The sequence below is a fragment of the Eublepharis macularius genome, chromosome 10 (genome assembly GCF_028583425.1).
Source record: "Eublepharis macularius isolate TG4126 chromosome 10, MPM_Emac_v1.0, whole genome shotgun sequence".
In the NCBI taxonomy this organism is placed as follows: Eukaryota; Metazoa; Chordata; class Lepidosauria; order Squamata; family Eublepharidae; genus Eublepharis; species Eublepharis macularius.
The window spans coordinates 10,982,522-11,004,694 of NC_072799.1; the positions used below are offsets into that span (position 1 = coordinate 10,982,522).

General features: G+C 44.4%; 1 protein-coding gene across 2 annotated transcripts in view; it reads right to left on the bottom strand.

Annotated features, from left to right (window-relative positions):
• SLC4A4 (solute carrier family 4 member 4) overlaps positions 1-22,173 on the bottom strand; it is a 257,837-nt gene that overhangs the window by 5,630 nt on the left and 230,034 nt on the right. Inside the window, exons 21-25 of one of the 2 annotated variants that reach the window (XM_054989972.1) lie at positions 18,062-18,130; positions 14,934-15,107; positions 10,784-10,945; positions 5,586-5,682; positions 2,398-2,477 (exon numbers count right to left, since the gene is read on the bottom strand). In XM_054989972.1, coding sequence (XP_054845947.1) covers positions 2,434-2,477; positions 5,586-5,682; positions 10,784-10,945; positions 14,934-15,107; positions 18,062-18,130 — 546 coding nt within the window. In that variant the 3' untranslated portion in view covers positions 2,398-2,433. The remainder of the gene's footprint in view (positions 1-2,397; positions 2,478-5,585; positions 5,683-10,783; positions 10,946-14,933; positions 15,108-18,061; positions 18,131-22,173) is intronic. The other variant, XM_054989973.1, reaches the window with a different exon arrangement.

Consider the following 22,173-nt stretch of genomic DNA (forward strand, 5'->3'; position numbering starts at 1 on the left):
AAAATTGAGAGAGAAAAGGAGGAAAAACGAAAAATCATAAAGAGCTATCAGGTTCCAATTAATCATTATACTAAGAAACAGGGCTTTTTTTCTGGGAAAAGAGGTGGTGGAACTCAGTGGGTTGCCCTCAGAGAAAATGGTCACATGGCCGGTGGCCCCGCCCCCTGATCTCCAGACAGAGGGGAGTTCAGATTGCCCTCGAGATCAGGGGGCAGGGCCACTGGCCATGTGACCATTTTCAAGAGGTTCCGGAACTCCGTTCCACCGTGTTCCAGATGAAAAAAAGCCCTGCTAAGAAACATGTAGAGCGGTGGCCTTACAGAACTTTGTACGCCACTACTAAGCTGTTTTTTTAAAAATAAATTTTATTTAATCAGTTGCCATGTGTAACTACAACAAGTAAACAATAACAATTTGTACATTAACAGTCAGCTTTCAGATTAAACAACTAGAAGTTATACCAAATAATCATGTGGAGAATTGTGTAAGTGCCTAGACATTAGATCAACAACAAAAAAAGAGAATTACACTCTCAGTATCCAAAGCACTCACAGAACGAGGTATGTATCTGACTATCTGTAGATGAGTGTTGTTTCTCTATATATTCCAGTACAGTATATTCCAGTTTTGAGAAAGGTGGAGTCATAATTAGTGTTTTCTGTCATTTTTATTTGGTCTGCAATCTTTTCCATTATTAAATAATTCCAGATTTTCAAATACCAAGTTGTGATCTGTGGGAATTTTGTCTCTCAAGCAGGGTATAATAGTTGTTTTAGCCGCTGTCAAAAGTATGGCTATCAAATTTTTCTGAGGTGTTGGCATATTTAAATCATGCCCCAAATTTAACAAAATCGCTTCTGGTGTTAATGGTACTGAGATGTCTGTCATTTCTAATATAATGTGGGTAACTTCTTTCCAGAATTTCTGAATTGCTTCACAGCTCCACCAGCAGTTCTTGGAATAAAAAAGGTGGCATTTAAGGCAGGCATTTCAAATAGGCTAATTTAAAGTAATGACTGCTTAGCAGAGAAGCCAGGATTCAGGATGTACCTTTTCTCTCCTGCATGAAACGCTGTCCACAAGTTACAGTGAACACACGTACAATCAGAGCTAAACTACACGAGACGCCCGATACATGTTGGGTTCTCACAATTTTACCTAGGTGGTGTCGTTGGCAGCAGGACGGGAGGGGAGAGTCAGCGAGGGGAGCCCGAAGCTGCCAGGTGGCTAGCAGAGGCAGGAGCTGCCGCTTCTAGACTCAACCATCCCTTCTCACAGAGAGGGGAAGGAGACTCCATGAGAAGGGATGGTCGAGTCTAGCAGTGGTGGCGGCAGCTCCTTCTGCCCCTGCTAGCCACCTAGCAGCTTCAGGCTCCCCTCTCTGACTCTTTCTATCCCATCCTGCTGCCAAAGACACTACCCAGGTAAACTTGCAAGAACTCGACACGTGTCGGGTGTCTCGTGTAGTTTGGCCCTCAGTGCAGAGAGTACACTTGATTGTTCTTTGCTTGTGTGTTGAGTAATTCTCGTGTTACAGTCAATGCATATACAGCTCAACGTGTGATACAAGTTCAACATTTACCCAGGTACTGGTCCTTGGTTTCCTTCATAAAATGAATGTGCACTGGCTCTTTCTTACAAACAGATGTACATGCATTCACTGTAACATGGGAACAGGGCATGAACTAAGTTCCAAAAATGCAGCCATAGGCACAATGCATAATGGGACAAGTTCACAGACCTAGAGTGTCATTTGAGTTCAGGCAGGACCTGAATTTGGAATCAAGTTAGATATGCCAAAACCTCGATCACTAGTGCATTCTAGTGCACCAATTCTAGTGCATCTCTATACAAATTCTAGTGCATTTGTATACTATACAAATAATCACTGGCACACAATCATCCAAGGGAGATGTCTTTCCCAGAACTGGCTAGTTGAGATGTTTTACCGAGAGATTTTATACTTCTGTGATGAATTCTGGGAATTGTAGTTCTGCAATCTCTAACCAAGGCATCAGCTCCTCCAAACTAAACTTATTTGGGGTTCTTGTTCATCAAAGCAATTTGCAACTTATTTAAGTTTGCAAGAGCATAATGAATTGGGGTCTTTTTTGCTCCTGAAACCCAAGCTGCAAATTTCAACGTCACGCGAAACTCTCGCAAGAAGACGCTATCTTCCGTGTTTTTTGCGCGACGTTTCGCAACATTACAGAAGCAGGTTAGTAGTGTGAAAACGGCCCACGTTTCCCTCCACTTGTAGCCTGAATGCAAGGTAAGCAAGCAAGTATATGCGGTTCATCCTCTGCACTGATCCTGCAATCCACCATTCCACTCTCAGAGCCATGACGGGTGTACTACACATAACGTCAGATCACAAAATAAGTAAAAGAGCCTTACCTTGGCATTGTGTGAGAGTGGAGGTAAGGGAATTTATCAGCATGATGTATGTCGTTCAAGGAATGTTGGTGATTTTTCTCCTTTTTTAAGACAAACAAACAAACAGATATTTTGTCACTGCTGATTAACAGATTCAAATACCCTAGCAGAGCAAAGTCTGAGTCCGGCAGCACTTTAGAGACTAACAAGATTTTCCAAGGCATACGCTTTCAAGAGTCAAGCTCCCTAGATACAAGTAGGAATGGAGATATCCTAGTGTTTTTCTGGTCTCACTAGAACAGTTGCTGATAAACATGGGCTGATTCTGCACACACTGGATAATGCACTTCCAATCCTCTTTATAGATCATTTGGAATGGAATTTTTCGTGTGCGGAACAAAAAATCCACCTCAAACGATTGATAAAGTGCATTGAAAGTGCATTATCCAACATGTGCGGAATCAGCCATGTTCTGAATTACGAGCACTGTTGGACATGTATTCCCCCCCGCCCACAAGTTACAGGTATAGAAATACCAATATAAGAAGTTGCATGAACTGGGTGGTTTTGTGCGCAGACGCCACATGTAGCCACATGCCACCACTGAGTTTGGTCCAAAAAGAAGGAGGGGATAGCCACATGGTCAGCAGTGAAGCAATACACCAGAGAAAGTCATCTGACAGGGCCTCATCTAACCCATCTTGCTTGCAAAACTTCCTGTGGAGGCATACACAGGAAAATCTCTGGCACCAGAGCACAGAGCAGGTAAGAAATCTAGTACCTCGCTCACAATCCTTTGCTACGTTTTGTCCAAGTATGTAGGGATCATTTCTAAAACATTTCTGTGGCGCGAAACTGGAACAGAACCCAAGAAATGAGCCTTAGCTATTTATATTGTCGAAGGCTTTCACAGCCAGAGAACGATGGTTGTTGTGGGTTTTCCGGGCTGTATTGCCGTGGTCTTGGCATTGTAGTTCCTGACGTTTCGCCAGCAGCTGTGGCTGGCATCTTCAGAGGTGTAGCACCAAAAGACAGAGATCTCTCAGTCTTTTGCTCTCAGTCAGATCTCTCAGACTGAGAGATCTCTGTCTTTTGGTGCTACACCTCTGAAGATGCCAGCCACAGCTGCTGGCGAAACGTCAGGAACTACAATGCCAAGACCACGGCAATACAGCCCGGAAAATCCACAACAACCATCTTAGCTATTTACTTTCTTAAGAGGGAGATGGCAGGTGGAAATAATCCTCTCTCCCATCTAGGAAAGGAGGAGGAGGACATCAGATAGCAATTTAAATTTTCAAGGAGGAAGACGTCAGACAGCAATACGAATTTTCGATTTGGATTCCACAGTTCTCTTCCTATAATGATGGGGCTTTCCTCTGGCTCAAGAAGAAGATAATACCGTAAGAGGAATATATCTATGGGATCTAACCTTTCATATTGAAGATGCAAATTAAACCTCGTACCATCTTCCAGCCCTGCCACTTAATTTGTGTGAGATTCCTTCACCCGTTTTGAGACTTACCCCCTCTCGTTTTCTACCTGTCCAACAAATCCCCTCCTCCTGGTAAGAATGTGCCTAACAGTTCCTCCTACGAAGCAGACATCACAGTATAATTATGGCACAACTGCCAGAGGATTGGATGGTGACTTTGGAAACACAGTCGAGGCATAACAGCATAAAATTGTGCTTGGAGAACAGCCTGGTTCGGTTTGACAGGAATAATGGGAAATGGATTTTGGAAAGGGCTGTGAACTTGGGAAGTATGACGTGACATAGCCTTGGAGACTGGGAAGCCGATTTAAGATGCCTGGGAAATTCTATTGACTATAGGCTAGTTGGCACTCAATCTAGTGGTCACACCTGCAAGTGTAACTCTTTTGAATTAGGTGTTTTCGAATGAATCTGCACGGCTGATGCCAGAGGCTACTTGAACTGGGCCTGGAAGTTATTTTGCCACACAAATCCAGAACTGGGGACTTTTGGGATTACAGTTCACATTCCTAACCTCAGTACTAATCTGCTTCTCCTCTTGTAGGTCCACCTTGGAACAAGCTATACCCATCCATGCAGCCCCCAAAAGTTTGCAAGTCCACTGGAAATCAGTTGTGGCAGTTAAGCTAGATGGTGTTTGTCGGAGATAAAGCTCAAGATTAGGAGTAAAACAACCTCCCCCTCTTCCCAACACATTCTCAGCCATTCAACATTGATACTTGTTTTTAAAGTATCTGTCAAGTTGCAAAGGGTTCAACTTTTCATTCTTCTCTTTTAAAGCAAAACATTCATCTCTGAGACTCTGTGTGATCCCTCCTCTTTGGAGAAATACACACAAACCACAGGACAGCCCTCGTACAAAACTGTTCTGGAATTCCATTCTTATCAAGAAAGTATAAGCAACAGACAAGACATGGAGGAGCAGCAGGGACAGACAAACAGTGGTGGTGGATTTTTTGAACAATGAAAATGACGATCATGTTGCGGTTATTACTATTAGCACAACTTTAAGGTTGAACGAGAAGAAAGCCAACGCCACCCAAAGACACCTAAAAGAAGACAAGCGCATTAATGATGCAATATGATTCAAAATCAGTGAATGGCACAAAGGAGAACTATGACACTTAAGATTGGATTGGTGATGATTGATTGGACCCTAAGGAAACAAACAGGAATAGACAGTGGTGCGGCTTCTAGAGACGGCAAACCAGAAGATTAACCAGCAAGGAAAACTAAAGGAAATAATTTAAAAGAGTTAGATGGTACATGCAGCCACATGTGAAGGAGGGGGGAGTAAATATTGTACCAGTAATGGACTGGGTGATTTTGAAGGGTTAGACACAGAAAAAGAGAACGAGAGCTAGCCATTGACCTGTTAGTGGCTGGATTAAAGCCATTAAAAATGGAGGCTCAAAGAAAGGAAGGAAGGGGGGGGAGAAAGCCCCCACAAAAGATAACAAGAGAAAAAAATATTGTTTTAAAAGCCAACCAGAAATGCACATGCTGCAGAAAAAAAGGCTGGGTGAAAAATAAACATGGAAATGAAAAAAAAATAGACAAAAACATTTACCAAACAAGTATTTTTTAAAAAGAAAGATTACGTGTATATATAGATGTATGAATACGTATCTATATATATATATCACTTTATATCTGCTTTATGGCAGTGCAAATTCAGACTGAAGCAGGCATGCAAGAGGTTAGTTCTACTCACTGTCGGAAGGTTTGCTATCACTTAGGAAAGGTTCTTGTTCCATGATGTCCATTGGGATTTTAATACTTGGGACATTTTCTGAGTAAGGGCAGTCAGACTGTGAAAGAAACGTGCACAAAGATGCTTAGAATGTTTCCGCCTCGCTCACACTTTCTCCCGTTCTCACCGTCACCCCAGATTATCCGCAGAGCATACCAGCCCAGCTCTGGCATTCGTGGGAATCTGCACCAGCTTGCCATTATTTTAAGTGCTGTGGCCATTCTACCAATGGCACTATCTGCTGGCAGTTAAAAAAATAAGCACTTCGGTGTGCTTTACGGTCAACAAAAGCACCCTCTAAGGAAGTCTGAGAGCCAAGCTACAAGTGAGGAATGACACTTGCCTGGCAAGTGAACAGACTCACGTGTATTCCTCCCTGTTCACTTGCCATTCACTTGAGCTCCACTTGATCAACTGAAGCGCAAGTGAATGGCAAGTGAACAGGGAGGAATACACGTGAGTCTGTTCACTTGCCAAACAAATGTAATTCGTCACTTGTAGCTTGGCTCTCAGATCCTTTAGGATGAAAGGATATGCTTTGAGGCATTTTATTATTTACCACATTTCTTACTCCAAGGCAATCAAGATTACTGTGTGGAGTCTTTCAGAAAAAATTAGTACTCAAATTTCTTTTCTTCCCACCCCATTTTCCTTTCATGTCTGCCTACTGGGTTTAAAAAGGTAAAGGTAGTCCCCTGTGCAAGCACCGAGTCATTACTGACCCACAGGGGGACGTCACATCACAAAGTTTTCTTGGCAGACTTTTTGTTATGGGGTGGTTTGCCATTGCCTTCCTCGGTCATCTACAATTTACTCCCAAGAAACAGGGTACTCATTTTACCGACCTCGGAAGGATGGAAGGCTGACGCAACCTTGAGCCGGCTACCTGAACCTGGCTTCTGCCAGGATCGAATTCAGGTCGTGAGCAGAGCTTGGGCTGCAGTACTGCAGCTTACCACTCTGCGCCACAGGGCTCCTGCCTACTGGGTTACGCCCAGGGTTTTTTTTCTGGGAAAAGAGGTGGTGGAACTCAGGACTGCACAATGACATCACTGTGGGTCAGCTGGAACAAGAGGGGAGTTTTTTAAAGTTTAAATTGCCCTTGGCAAAAATGGTCACATGGCCGGTGGCCCCGCCCCCTGATCTCCAGACTAGGGGAGTTTAGATTGTCTGGAGATCAGGGGGTGGGGCCACCGGCCATGTGACCATTTTCAAGAGATGCCGGAACTCCATTCCACCACGTTCCCCCTGAAAAAAAGCCCTGGTTATGCCCCATTATTTTCCACTATATGCCACTTTGAGTGCATTGACTGAAAGAGGATAGAGAAATGTAGTAAGTAAATAAATAAAGCTGCTAATGGCTTTCAAGGAGATATCTACAGTTACTAGAAGGACATAATATCCTGCTAATTAAGCTAAAGTAACAGGTTTCTAAAAGTGCCCTCAGCGTTGCTCCAGAAAGTGTCAACAATAAGCAAAAAGCAAGACCCGTCACTGAATTGTCCATGACACATCTCTGCGGTAAAAAGGGTGGCAGCAGCACTGAGACCGAAAGGCCTTCGATTCAATTGTGAAGCGTCCTTGCAGTTTTATGGAAAAAATAGCACCTTTGTCAGCAACTAGGCTGACCAGAAGGCCAATTTAGTGATTCTACAGACCTTCTTCTAAGCTCCTCCATACTTCTCTTCCTGTTCCCTCTGGTGATAAGCAGTACCCTCAAGCCTATTAACAGGAGGTTACTTAAAGCTAACCAATCATCCTAACTCCTGAGGCAGGAATATACAAAACTACACTGCCCTCCTCCAAGATAACCATAACCGACAATCTGCCTTCCTGCTTCCAAAACCCTCTATCACTTTGTTTCATAATAAGACCAAGACTGGGGGAGAGGCTGTGATCAGCGTTAGATAACCTACACTGCATTAAAAAGGCATCAGGTTCAATTCCTGCCACCACCAATTCAATGATCTCAGAGAACAGGGACTTGGCAAGACCTTCCTCTTCCTGAGCCCCACTCCCAGTACCACTGTCAGTAAAGGGCAGACAATACTGTGTTGGATGAACCAATGGCCCGAGGCAGCTTCATTGTGTCCAAGTGACAGATGATAGTGGCCTATTCACAGATTACAGTGAACACATGTACCTCCTGTCTGTATGCATGCACATCCTTTTCTAAGAAAAAGCCAATGTGTGTTCACTATAGAAGGGCATGAACCGAAATACGAACCAATGTTCGTCACGAACTGGGCTGTTTTTTGGTTTGTGAATGGGCGGTTCGTTGGGGAGCATTTTTGATGAACTGCAATGAACCACTATGATTTTTAGGCTGGTTTGTTTGGTTCGTTTTTTCGTTCATCGCTGCAGACAGCATGGCGCCAATCAATCAGTTTCCTAGGCAACAGGAGGAGGGGCTTTCTGCAGTCCTTCTGCTGCCCTGGAAGTGACATATTCAAGAACCAAACAAACTGATTTGTGGTTTGTGAAACTCGAAGATTCACGAACCACAACAAACCACCATTTTTCTGGTTCGTGCCCGTCTCTAGTGTTCACTTTACAAATGAAAATGGGGACCTATCATGGATAAATGGGACACTTCAATCATGCATTCAGCTGTACATGCCTTGAATGCAACACGAGAATTATTTGATGCACGTCAAAAGAAAAATTAAGCATACACAATCCACGGATCATGCGTGAGTTCACTGTAACTTGTGAAGAAGGCTAGTGATGTCAGTACTGCTAGACATATTCTCACTTTAAGATCTTTTCAGCTGTCCCCATTCTTACAAGTTTCTAGACGTACTGAGCCAGAAAGCAAAGGTGCTCTGCAACCACACAAATGTCTCCTTAAGTTTCTGGGTAATCTGAAAGCAATGGGTGATGTTTTCATAGTCACCCAATAACTATAAATGCATTGATTTCTCCTCCTCTCCTTTAACGCTTCCGGAGACAAGCCACATGGATGAAACTGGAAAAAACAAGATTTTCTCCTTGTACCTTAATATGAAGTGATAGCAGTGGCAAAAATGCCCAGTCTTGTCTCCCAGTAGCCTGCAATGACCTTTTCCAAGTCAGACTCTGCCCATAGACTGCCATCCACGGACCCCCCCCTAGACTTGGTCTCATTTGAGCTGCCTTTATAAAACTGGGATGGACCATCTTTCTGCTTTCACTCCACACACACACACACACACACATACACAATGGTGCCATACTGAATCCTGTGGAAGAATGATCTGAAGGCACCAGGTAATCCATTTTCCATAAGAACAGAAAAGAAGAAAAAGAAATTCAGCAATTCTAAGGCACAAAGTCAGGTTAGCACGACGTTTCCAAGCTGGAAACCAGGGTTCCTCGGGAAATGTAAGGCAGAACCTCGCTGAGTCAACCCTTCTATGTGCATTGGGGGGGTGGGAAAGAAATAGAAAGAAGACGGTTTTCATAGTAGTGAGTAAGCCTGTCAAGGTGTTCTTATGTCCTGAAAAGCAGAGTGAGAAGAAAATAAGGAGGAAGTCAACACCTGGTCAGAGTAAACAAAGTAGAGTGACTTAAGAGGCAAGAAGGAGGACAGAGTGTAACATTTCAGCAGACTCTGATAAGGGAGCCGAGATAAGGTTCTTAGGAATCGAGCCTCCCATCCTCCCTCCCTCCCTCCTTCCCTCCCTCCCTCCGGCCCGTAACTTGAGAATGGTGAGGCTGAAAAGCGAAGGATTTGCTTAGCTGAAGTTGTTCCCATAATACTTCCAACGGAGGAGACATTTATATGGACAACCTTAATGGCTGACGTGAGCGGTTATGGGACCTGGCACTGGGAATTGCTGGCGGGAGGAGGACATGCCACATCCTGGGAACCTCTACCAGCTGTATTTATGAGCCGGTCACAGGATATATCTTTTCCACTGTAACAAAGGACAGTGGTGAATGTACTATACGATGGCCCTTTTTGAACTGCTAATGCTGGAGACCACATCTGCTTGGGAGCAGTGCCAAACCACTGGGGTAATAATGCCTCTTAAGGCAAAAAGTGAATGAGAACTGGTGGCTCCAGGCATGATGCTCTCCATGCAGTCAGACAAACATGAGACAGCCTTTGTGTTTGGCTGGGGGCACAAGATAGTTACATCAAGTGTGGGTAAGTTCCACAGGTTACTGGCACAGGCTGTGTGCACAGCTACAGTCTGCACACCTTCTCTTCAGAAATTTACTTTTGGGAGCGATGATCCCGCACCACCATGTTTCAATGGGAGCGCCACATCCGAAGCAGTTCGATGATGTGCGGCAAAGGGGTGGATGCTTAGGGAACAGTGAAAGGACGCACGTTGGGACTGTAAAAGGCACGCCTGCAAAGCTGCATTAAGCAAGGCTGGGCATCCCTTAGGCAAAAACTTTTTTAAACGTTTTGCACGCTCCAAATTCTGCACCGAGAACTTCAGAATGATACAGGTCCTATCAATGATATGAACCGAGTGCATGTGCAGTCTCCCCTGCTTTGTATAACTGGGAATCTCACTTCGGAAATTTCAGCAGCATTACCCCTGCCGTCTGCTGTACTCTCTGGAAGAAGCATGAAACCACCTTGAGCGGAAGGTCTGCCATGCTTGGTCAAGGCCAAGGACCCACTAGCCCAGCATTTTGTCTCTGGTGTCACAGACATATGTGCACAAGAACATAAGCCCTGCTGGATCAGACCAGTGGTGCATCTAGTCCAGCATCTTGTCTCGCGCAGTGGTCAACGAATTGCCCTGGAGGACCAAACAAGCCGAGCCGAGGCCCTCCCCAATGCTGCCTTCCAGCACTCACAGTTAAAGATATGCTGCTTTTACACAAGGAGGTTCCCTTTAGGGACCATGGCGAGTAGGTATAGATTTACCTCTCCTCCATTCACTGGTTTAACCCCCTTTCAACCCATCTGTTTTCATGAATGCAGTGATCTACATCAACAGCAGCGAATTTCACAGTTGAAATTTTCGGTTTACTTGTTGGGTAAAGAAGTATTTCCTTTCGTCTTTCCTGAATCTATTGCCCGTCACCTTCAACGGGTGTCCCCAGCTTCTAGTATTGTGGGAGAGGGAGAAAGGAGGCAGCGGCAGCCCTTGGGTGAAGTATCCCCCATCCAAAACCAAGCTAAACTGGCTAAAAGAGGGTGAAAACAGTCTTACGTCATCATTATCGCTATCGAGGCTGCTCTTCTTCTTCTTTTTCTTCTTCTCGTCTTCTTTCTTCTTCTTATCCTTCTCGGGAATGACATCGTCAAGGAAACTGAGGTCATGCTGAGAGAAGAGGTAGTCCATGGCCTTTCGGACTGCCACCAGTGCCAAGATCTAACGGGACAGAATTCAGCACTCCCTTAAATGGCATGCAGCTGTTCTCCCACCACGGTCATTCAAGCTTACCTGCTTCACCTCCCCTGATTCAGCCCACCTGGCCCTTCTCTTTGCCTTCCCTACTGGCAAAGAAAGAGTTAAAAATACACCTGAAACCTGAGCGGCAATTAGAGGCAAAGGGTTGTGTTGGAAATCAAAAGCTTCACCGCTCATATTCCAGCTCTGGATTTCTCAAGTTGTCACAGGTAAATGGGTAAGGTATCCTGCAGGGGAATGTTAACCTGCCACGACTATCTTGCACCCTTGGAAAACTGTACTATCCTTGCTGAAAAATGTCAAGAGGAATGAACCAGGATAAAAGGAATGGCAGATGCGAGGATTTCTGCCTGCATTATCTTGCTAATATGCTGACCTGGATAGCCCAGGAGGGCCTGATCTCATCAGAAGCTAAGCAGGGTCGGCCTTGGTAGCAATTGGATGGGAGAGCTCCAACAAAGACCAAGGTTGCAGAGGAGGGAATGGCAAACCACCTCTGTTAGTCTCTTGCCATGAAAACCCCACCAGGGGTCACCATAAGTCAGCTATGACTGGAGGGCAGGATTTCATTTTCATTTATCTTGTTATTACACTATTTTCTAATTTCTTCTTCTTCTTTTAAACTACTGTTTCCACAACAAAAGTCATAAACAGTGAGCCGTCACATACTAAAAGGGAAACCTAGAGTTTACTGCCTAAATTATAACATGATTTTACTACAGTCCCCCAAAATTGTAAACCGTTTTTTCACTGTTTACTGTTTGTCTTATTACATAGTTTTCAAATTTTTAAATCCAACCTTATTACATTGTTTATCGGTAATCTGCGTGGAGTATCAGCAGGAAAGGCAGACTGTAAATAAAGTCAATTAGCTTTGTTTTTAAAAAAAACCTTTTGCTTTAATTTGTGCTTCTGACAGCAAGCCACAAGGCACTTACTTTAGAGAAGCCCCATCTCAAAACAGTTTTAATATACAAATCATTCCTTTTTATTGGGCCTACTTTTACTGGTGAAATCATATCCAGCTGTTAGAAATGGACCAACAGTCGGGCTGTACTTCATAAAACCATTTTGCAGGGAGGAGCCAAAGCTCAGCGGTATTAACAAACGCATAATATTCAAATCACTCAGGCTGACATTGTCCCACAATACACCACACTAGTCAGGCCCCACCTAGAGTGCTGCGTGCAGTTCTGGAGGCCTCGCTTCAAAAAGGATGTGGACAAAGTGGAACGGGGGCAGAGGAGAGCAACCAGGATGATCAGGGGCCTGGAGATCGAGCCCTACGAGGAAAGGCTGGAGGACCTGGGAATGTTCCGTTTGGAGAAGAGGAGGCTGAGGGGAGACATGATTGGTCTCTTTATGTATTTAAAAGGCTGTCAGTTAGAAGAGGGAAGGAAGCTGTTCCTGTTGGCCGCAGGGGATAGGACCAGTGTTCCCACTAATGTGAGCACGTGAGCAATCGCTCAAAGATTCTGACTCCTCCACTCACAGCTTCTCAGCTGTAGCTCACAGATACTAACCCTCAGGTGGCTCCGCCCTCCCACTCAGCCAGCATCCGCAGGTGGGCCCTATAGGGATGGAGCAGGGATGGAGCCTCATCCCACTTCTCTCCTCTCTTCCTGGCTGTGGCTGGTTTGGCTCCCAGGGTGGTGCCAGAGAGCACCTCCAGCCACTGCTGGCTCTCTAGCTGGGGAACAGAGCAGAGCTGAGTGATCGGGTCTGGCCTGACCCATGCAGCCTGAAATCGCTAGGATCCCCTCAGCTCCAGAGAGCTGAGGAGAGGAGGTAGTGTCTCAGCTGCCACCATGGTAAAAGCGTCGTTTAACTTGGCCTTGGTGCAGAAGGAGGCTGAAGAAGTAAGCATTGACTCACAGAAGCTCATCTTGAAATAAATGTGCTAGTCTTTAAGGTGCTATTGCATGTCTGCTTTATTTTGCAGCAACAGACTAATACAACTACCCCTTTGTAATCAGCATGGGCATATCCATTTTTATACAGAAGTATACTCTGATTTTTGTGGCCCTTTCATCTAATGGCTTTTATTGTTAAATTGTTTTGATTGTAACCAAAATAATTTGATTGTGATTTTTTTAAAAAAGGAGGTGCATTCAAAATTTTAATGCGAGTTGTTTCAGCTCACAAAGTAGATTTTTAGCTCACAACACTGCAAAGCTTAGAGGGAACATTGGATAGGACTAAAAAAAACGGGTTTAAACTACAGGAGGGAAGGTACGGGCTGGACATTAGGAAAAACTTCTTCACGTAAAGAGTAATCCAACAGTGGAATCAGCTGCCTAGGGATGTGGTGGGTTCCCCCTCACTGGCAGTCTCCAAGGAGCGGCTGGCCGAATACTTGCTTTAGGCTGTACTTGCTTTCATCAATAAAAGTAGGCCCAACGAAAAGGGCAAGGGGGTGGACTAGATGGTCTGGAAGGCTCCTTCCAACTCTATGATTCTATGAACCTCTGCTTCGAATGCCTAAGTTCCCAGGTTCGATCCTCAGCATCTCCATTTAAAAGGATCAGGTAGTTGGTGGGGTGAAAGACCTCCACCTACGACCATGGAAAGCCACTGTCAGTCTAAGTAGACAATACACTGACACTGACTGACCAATAGTCTTATTCAGTATTAGGCAGCTTCGTGTGTTCATGCAAAGTACGGAGAAACATTTGTCTGTGTTGGGAGTTGTTTTGATGCTTTGGGGACTGGCATAGGACAGTTACTTTATTATTAGATATAGCAAGAACCTGAGAAGAGAGCAGATGTAACCGGAGAACAGGGTGAGGAGGGTCTTTGTAACCGGAGAACAGGGTGTGGAGGGCGCTGTGTCTTTGTGAAACTGTGAAACTGGATCACGACCTTTGTAAGGCAATTAAAACCTCATCGGTCCAATGTCAATACCTTTTATTACATCCACAATCAAATATTCCCTGCAATCATGTTGACCCTTAGCAGTGCCCTAGTGAATGTGTCGTCCCAGGAACCCTGACCCTAAACATGCAAAGGTCCCTTTTGATCAACAAAAAGGCTATGCTGGGGATCATAGGACTTGCAGGGGCAAAAGGCACATGGGGAGGGGGTGGCATTAAGGAGGGGAATTGGTCAAGACAGAGTGAAAAACTGGCCAGACCCAGCTCGATATATTCAGGACTGGAGTCTTATGTGTATCCTGAGCATTTCATGCATTATAGATAGGTGCGTGCCATCAAGTCACAACTGACTTACGGCGACCCCAGCAAGGGATTTTCAAGACAAATGAAAAGCAGAGGTTTTCCAGTGCCTCCTTCTGCAGAATCTTCCTTGGTGGTCTCCCATCCAAGTACTGACCCTGCTTAGCTTCCAAGATCTGACGAAATCAGGCTATCCCATGCTATCTTCCCACCACATTTCATACACTGAGCCAAAACAAATTTGGCATTGCCATACTGAGCATATGCTCACCAGCCAATCACTGCTCCAGACCCATAGGATATGTGTGCCTGCAGAATGTGTGTGTTTCACATCACAATTTACATGCCATTAGGTACATCCCTAAATCCACTTGCCACCATAACCTAAAAAACTGAACAGGTCCCTAATATATTTCAACATCTCCACTTAAAATTATATGTGCTTTAAGATTATTTACTTATATATTATGAATGACTGCCACACAGGCTAAGGATAGAGAATTTGGGGAAATACTGGACACGGTGTATAACTTAGATAACTAATACAAAACATTTTCCCTGTTCTGTATCTCACACTGCACAATTAAAATTATTTTCTGGGAAATACAAATGTAGACATTCCTCTGCGCTTTAGGAGTTTGGTAATGAAGGGTGGTGTGCGGAATAGCGTGGAATGCGATGCCAGGCCGTTGTGGCTGCTTTCTCCCCAGGTGGCTGATGGCATCTCAGGTGGCCCTAGGAGGAAGAGAGGGTACAAAGGAAAACAGTAGACTTACCATGACTGGGAATACGATGGCAGCCACTGTAGACTTTAGGATCCAAAGGAGAGCCAAGCAAACCACCTGGAGGAAAGTGAAGAGGTGCACCCGGCGGAGGGGGACGTGGCGCAGGTAGATAAAGTCAGGCTGGTGTTTCAGAGGCATCAGCAGCAGCTTCAGACGATCCATGAACTGGGGCAGGGAGAGAATGGAGGAAGTATTGAACTGTACGGCACACCAAACCCGGCAAAGCAAATGATGCTTTTTCTATCACGCCGATTTTCAGAGCCGCAGGCCCCGCCACTGCAACTTCATTGTGAAATCCTGGGTCTCCGATGCACACGTGGAGCTCCCTTTATTTCGGTGGTGGAGACAGCTCTGTGAGCTGCTGTAGCATAGTGGTGAAGTGGTTGGGCTGGGAATCAGCACTCTGCTGGTTCAAATCCCACTACTGCCATTTGCTCAGCAGGTAGCCTTGAGCCAGCCACTCTTCTCAGTCCCCGTTTTGAGCTGCTGTAGCACAGATTAAGTGGTTGGGCTGCAAATAAGCACTCTGCTGGTTCAACTCTCACTACTGCTTAGCTCTGCAAGTGGGCTTGGGTAAGCCTCTCCTCTCAGCCCCAGCTCCCCAGCTGTATTGTGAGGATAATAACAACACTGCGAGCTGCTGTAACATAGGGGTTAAGTGGTTGGGCTGCGATTCAGCACTCTGCTGGTTCGAATCCCACTACTGCTGTGAACTCAGCAGGTGGCCTTGAGTAAGCCACTCCTCTCAGCTCCAGCTCCCCAGCTGTATTGTGGAGACAATAATATACTGATTTTTTCCAGTGCTCTGAGTGGGGCACTAATCTGCCTAGAAGAGTCGTATATAAGCACAGTTATTATTATTATGTATGTAACCCCCCATTATGATGCATGCTTTCTAAGGAGGCAGGCTGGTTCTCCTCTTTATTGGATTTTAAGCCGCTAGTTAAAAAATTTTATCAGGCTCTTTAGTGTTTGGATTTAATTATGCTCTTGCCATTTTCTGAACTTTGATATGTTTGTGTTGTTTTATAGTTTGTTTGAATTGAGGTGCCGTGTTATTGTTCGGTTGCCATACCCACAAAGTGTGGAAAGGGGACAGAACATTTGTTATATAGAGAAGAGAGGGCTGATTGTCTCAGGACGACAGCCTCTCAACGCTGACAGTGTCAACAGGCGTGGAGTTGTCGTCTGCATGTTTAGGAAAAATTGGGTGCCAAGGAGGCCGGCATGTTTAGAAGTGGATCCCACTTCGAGAAGTCAGAGAACCGTTGGACTAGGATGTTTCTAACCTTCCTCTAAAACAACCTCGCCATTATAACAAAACAGCAGCTCCTCCAATTTCCTCTCGGTAAAAGAGATGGAGATTATGAAATCACCGGCGACTGAATCACCCCACAAACTGAATGTGGCTCATTGACTTTCCTCTTAACTCACGACGCACTCAAAATCATCCCATTGTTTCCTGGAACTGTCCAACCCAACTGTCAAGAGACTCTTCCCAAGCTGTGATCTCTGTGCCTCGGTATGCACAAACAAGGCAGGCGGCAACCAGAGACAGGGCTTTTTCAGCCGTGGCATCTCTTCTTTGGAATGCCCTCTCATTTGAGGCATCAACGAAGGTGCCAAGCCAAATATTTCCTCCAGTCCAGACCTGAAAGCTTCCATTTTTTAAAGCTGTTTTTCTCAAATGGTCAGCTTCTAGCCTGAGGAATGTTTTAGGCTGCTTAATATAGTTTAATGCCCCTTGCTAGATTGCGTCATGTTATGTTGTCGTTTTTATTATTCTGTTGTATTGTTTTTACTTGGAGAGGCAGCATAAAACTCTTTTTTCTCTAAGTCTCTCTGTACAAGATGCCTGGGCGTGTGTTCACCAAGTACTGGGAGATGCAATATTAGCTGGGAAGCCTAGTTTAAAAGGCAGAGCCGGCGGAGACTGCTCCGGAGGGAATGGATTCTCTTACAGCCTTCCACCACCACTAGCATGCTGGACTGTCTCCCCTACCGGAGCCTTTGCCCTGCTGCCCTCGCTGCTTGGAACTTTGAATTAACCAATCCGCAGCTGGGCAAAGGTTCCAGAAGAGGAGACAGAAGGCTGTGAGAGAATCCATCCCCTCTGAAGCAATCGCCGCTGGCTCTGTCTTTTAAAACTACGCGTCCCGGCTAACATTGCATCTCCCAACACATGAAGAACACATGTTAGAAGTCTTGTGTAGAGAGACTCTAAGTGAGAAATCTACTTCAGTGGATCCTGTAATTTGTGAAATCCATGATGCTGTATGCATTATAATGGTTTTATTCCATTATTTTTAAATTGTGAAACCCAGTTTTATTGCATTGTTCAACAACAACTACAACAAAGTTTATCAGCCAGAGGCCATCACATTCTTGAAATCAATTCAAAATTACATGATTGCACATCAGCGAGACGCACGCCATTTTAAAATAAATATTTAAAAGGTACATATTTCAACAAATTACCACCTTTAGAAATTTACTTAATAAACCAATCTTTAAACAAAATAAAATAAAATAAAATAAAATTGCATTGTTCTTTTTATGTATTATACTGGGGAGATTGCAGTGTTTTATAATTTTGTAGCAAGCCTTGAGTCTCAACTAGAAAAGTAGATGATAAAAATAGTACATTAATAAGTAAACCATGACCCCTCTTAAGGTACCACATCCCAACAGAGTTCCAATATTAAACTGTTTCGAATCCTGTATCGAAGCCCTGCCACCGTATGACTTGGGTTGAGAAGTTAATTCCCTTTTTAATGGAGTGTACGAAGTCTGCACAATGCATGTAAACAACAGTGAAGTTTGACATGTCTTTGAATGAAAATGAGATAGAGGAGGAATGGACAAGAAAAATCCTTTAAAAATAATTCCAGTTGAGCAGCCATGTTCGTGCCTAGCTGGGAGGCGACCCAAAAATTTGCTTCAGCCCCTTAACAGCTAAGTGGTTAATGGCAACCAATGCTTCGGTAGGCAATGAATGACCTGCTTCAGATGCGTGAGAAAGAGGGTATTGGTTAATGTTTACCACCTTCTTGGCAAGAGCCTTTGAAATGCCTCTTGTACCTATCAGAAGGACCTTGGTTGCTATGGAGAAAACTTACCTGCACTCCATTAAGAGAAGCGACGCCCATATAAAGAAACACTCCATAGAGTACAGGCATGGGAATAAACTAGAAGAGAGAAGGGGGAAATAGAAGAAACTGTAGTGAGCAATGGTAACAAATGGAGATCTTCTACCGCCAAACGTTTCAGAATGAATTCACATAAATGTGCATGTTTGTTGCATTTTCCACAGCTGAATATTGTACATTTGGTTACAGGTAAATGGACTCCATTGAAAGCCCAAGGGATCTGACATAAGAAAGGTCAGTCTATAGTATAAGATCTATAAGACATACAGCTACAGCTTGAATCCCGTGCAGTAGGCGCAGAACATTTCTTAGGAAATGAGCCTATATGCAACATTTTTATGTACACAGGCTTCAGGCTCACAAGCCAATGATCGCATGTAGCACAGCCAAACGTGTGCCTCTTTCCACTTCCTGCACATTGATTTCAGGGCATGTATTGCAACTAGGTACATACCACTAAACGGAGTGAGAGTGTTGTAAATTGCTGCACCCGGTGCTAACTTAGCATATATAATTTTGTTTTTGCAATCTGAAAGGTCAGAAGAAAAAAAAGGTGGACTGAAATTGTTTCCTAAGTCATAATAGGATAACAGCTCTGACCTGGATAGCCCAGGCAAGCCCAGCCTTTTCAGATCTCAGAAGCTAAGCAGGGTCGGCCTTGGTTAGTAATTGGATGGGAGACCTCCAACGAAGACCAGGGTTGCAGAGGCAAGCAATGGCAAACCACCTCTGTTAGTCTCTTTCCATGAAAACCCCGCCAGGGGTCATAGTAAGTCAACTCTGACTTGAGGGCACTCTCCACCACCAATAGGGTAACAACAGATTTAGATGTCAAGTTGGACGTCACAAAACTGAATAGTGTGGACTTGTCAACAGAGCATTATCATAATACACATTATAGTATATTAGTCATGTTTAAACAAAGTTTGAAAGCGAGCAACAGACATTTGCAGCATACGTAGGAACTATAATTATCTAACGCTGTAGATTGTCTTCCATACAAATCTTCATACTATACATTTTGAGGAAGCAGAACTTTGTCTTAAAAAGTGTTTTGTTCATTCCAAAATGCAAAATACTTTGTGAGATTTTCTCCACTGGTTCCCAAAATTTCCTATTTTTCCATGAGAGAAAAAAATGAAAAAGGCCCCGAAAAAGGGGTTTTCTATTTCCCTCCCCCCATTTTCCCCCTAGGCCTTTGCATCTCTGTAACTGGTTCACACATACCAAGTTTCCTTCCTTCCACTTTTCATATGTACACTTATAGTGATATCCTAAACAGAGTTACTCCAGCCTAAGCCCGTTGAAATCAATGGGCTTAGACTGGAGTAACTCTGCTTAGGATTTCACTGTTAATGACTTGCAGTTCAAAGCATGAACCGAATCCAATCAAACATCACCTTTAGCAGAGGTATGCAAAAGCCATCCAAAGGATTTGTCATTCACACACACAGTAGTTGAGTGCCAAACATGCATATTCTTAGAAAACAGTAATTATGGTTTGTGATCACTAAGAGGTCTTTCCTCAAAAAGATAAATGCAAAGGAAATTATTAAACTAAGCAATTTTTTTACAAGCAAAGGAACTAGTAAATAAAACCAAGACTACACAAGCCGTTTTCTCTTTAGACAATTCCAAAATATAAATCTCTCTACCAGAGAAGCCAAAATAAGCCAGACCCACACGAGAGAATTAGCTGGTGATGTTATTTCCCAGCCCCTCCAATGGCCCCAGTCTAAGTGACTTCTTAAACAGTCCCTTAAAGAACCATGAAGGAGAAGAAAAATAGGTCAAACATTCCTCAATAAGTTCTCAGACAACAGAGGCTTACAATAAAGCAGCTCCTGGCTTTGAAAGAATTAGGAACAGAGCGGCTCTGTTTGCGTGATGTTTACTTCTTTTTCTCTTTTGGGAATACACTAAAGCAAGATTTCCCAACCAGGCAAGCCCACGGGCAGCGTCTGCTATTGCTTCTTTATTGTTCTGTCTCAAGGAAGAGCTCAGAAATGCTATTTGCCATCTCCTCCTGGCCTCGAAACAAAGTTGTGTACCATGCAGGTGACAGCAGCTATCTGTCTGCTGTGGACCATGGAACTTTTGGGCACTCTGGGAAAGACAGCAAGACACTTCTGGCATTATCAAGCAGAGTTCTGGGTATCAACTTGGTCGGGCCAAGGATTAACTGATGCACCCCTCTATATGCTGACTCTTTAGGGATCCTGTCTCATAAGAACTGCCATTATTTTTTAACCTCAGAGCTTGGGGACGTAACCATCGAGTGGAGGTGCGTCATAAGTTGGGCCTGAATCACCACTCAACCTGATTGGCAAATGAGATTTTTCACTGACTTCATTAAGCACTGACTTGCTACCAGGGACAGTGCCGAAGAAATCGAAGGCACCCAGCAGCCACATGTGTGCAATTCACCCTCAGCTCTCCATGTGTGGAAAAATACTGCACATTCTTAAGAATTTTGGAAAGCGAAGCCTACGTCCGTAGGGACCATCACTACATGGGGGACATGATTGCTCTCTTTAAGTATTTGAAAGGCTGCCATTTGGAGGAGGGCAGGGAGCTGTTCCAGTTGGCAGCAGAGGGTAGGACCCGAAACAATGGGCTTAAATTACATGCACAAAGGTACCGGCTGGATATTAGGAAGAACTTTTTCACGGTCAGAGTAGTTCAAAAGTGGAATCAGCTGCCTAGGGAGGTGGTGAGCTCCCCTTCACTGGCAGTTTTCAAGAAGAGGCTGGATGAATATTTGTCAGAGATGCTTTAGGCTGATCCTGCACTGGGCAGGGGGTTGGACTAGATGGTCTGTATGGCCCCTTCCAACACTATGATTCTATGATTCTATGTTCTGAAGCCTAGGGGCACTGGGATTTTTACAGCCCTTCTTTAAAGACCATGGCTGGACCTATGCAACAGGTCATAATGAGGACCACAATGGATATTTATGGTATCCTATATTCATGGAGAAAGACAGGGATTCAGGGATTTCAGGCACCCTCCACATCTTCCATAAACCTCTCTCCAGTTCTCCTTATAATTACCTATCTGTCAAACCATAACCAACCTGCTCTATTATACTTAGATCTGGCTATGGTGGTACATGCCCGAGTTACACATGTGTTTGATTACTGCAACGCGCTCTACATGGGGCTGCCCTTGAGGAGTGTTCGGAAACTTCAGCTGGTGCAGAAATTTCAGCTGGTGGCTGAAAGCAAACAAACTGAAACTGAGCCCAGATAAGATGGGAGTGATGCTGGTTGAGAAGACAGAGCTGCTGGAAGATACTGTGTTCCCCACTTTCAGTTGAATCTTGCAAACTCAGTTAAAAGCCTAGGGGTTATACTGGATCCAGAGGTACTGCTAGAAAAAACAAGTTAAGGCAGCTGTAGCAAATGGCTTCTACAAATTCAGTCTAGCTCAGAAGACTGTGACATGGCGGATTCACGGCATGGTAACACTGAGACTTGACTACACGTAATTCACTCTAACCCTCAAAGTCAACTTGGAGTCTCCAGTTGGTGCAGAACTCAATAATTATCAGCAGCTAGGTGAAGCATGCATAGGTGAAGCATTTTGCAGTCACTCAGGCCCATTTCAATTGGCAATCATATACAAAACCCTTCATGGCTTTGGCCCCTCATACCTGTGGGGCCGCCTCTTCCCTGGCGCTCCACCACGGCCGCTTTGTTCATCTGAACAGGGCCTTCTGCAAATGCCCCCATGGAAACGAGCAAAATCAACATCTGCCCGTACGTGCTCATTCTCTGTAGTGTTATGAAACGGCATGGCTGAAGAGGTCAGGAGAGCTCCCCCTTCCCTGACTTTCCGTAAACTGTGCAAAACCAAATTATTCAGGAGGGCTTTCTTACACAGGTAAGAAGGTTATGCGATGAAGAAATGGTTCACAGAGATACACTGGCACATGGATAGGGACTGTAGACCATACTACTGCGTACTGTCTGTTGCTGTAAGTATGCTCCTACTGGATAGTTCCACAATGTTTAATATGTCATATCACTCTGCTTATATTTTGTTTCAGCATTGTTTTCCAACTCTATATAGGACTTCTG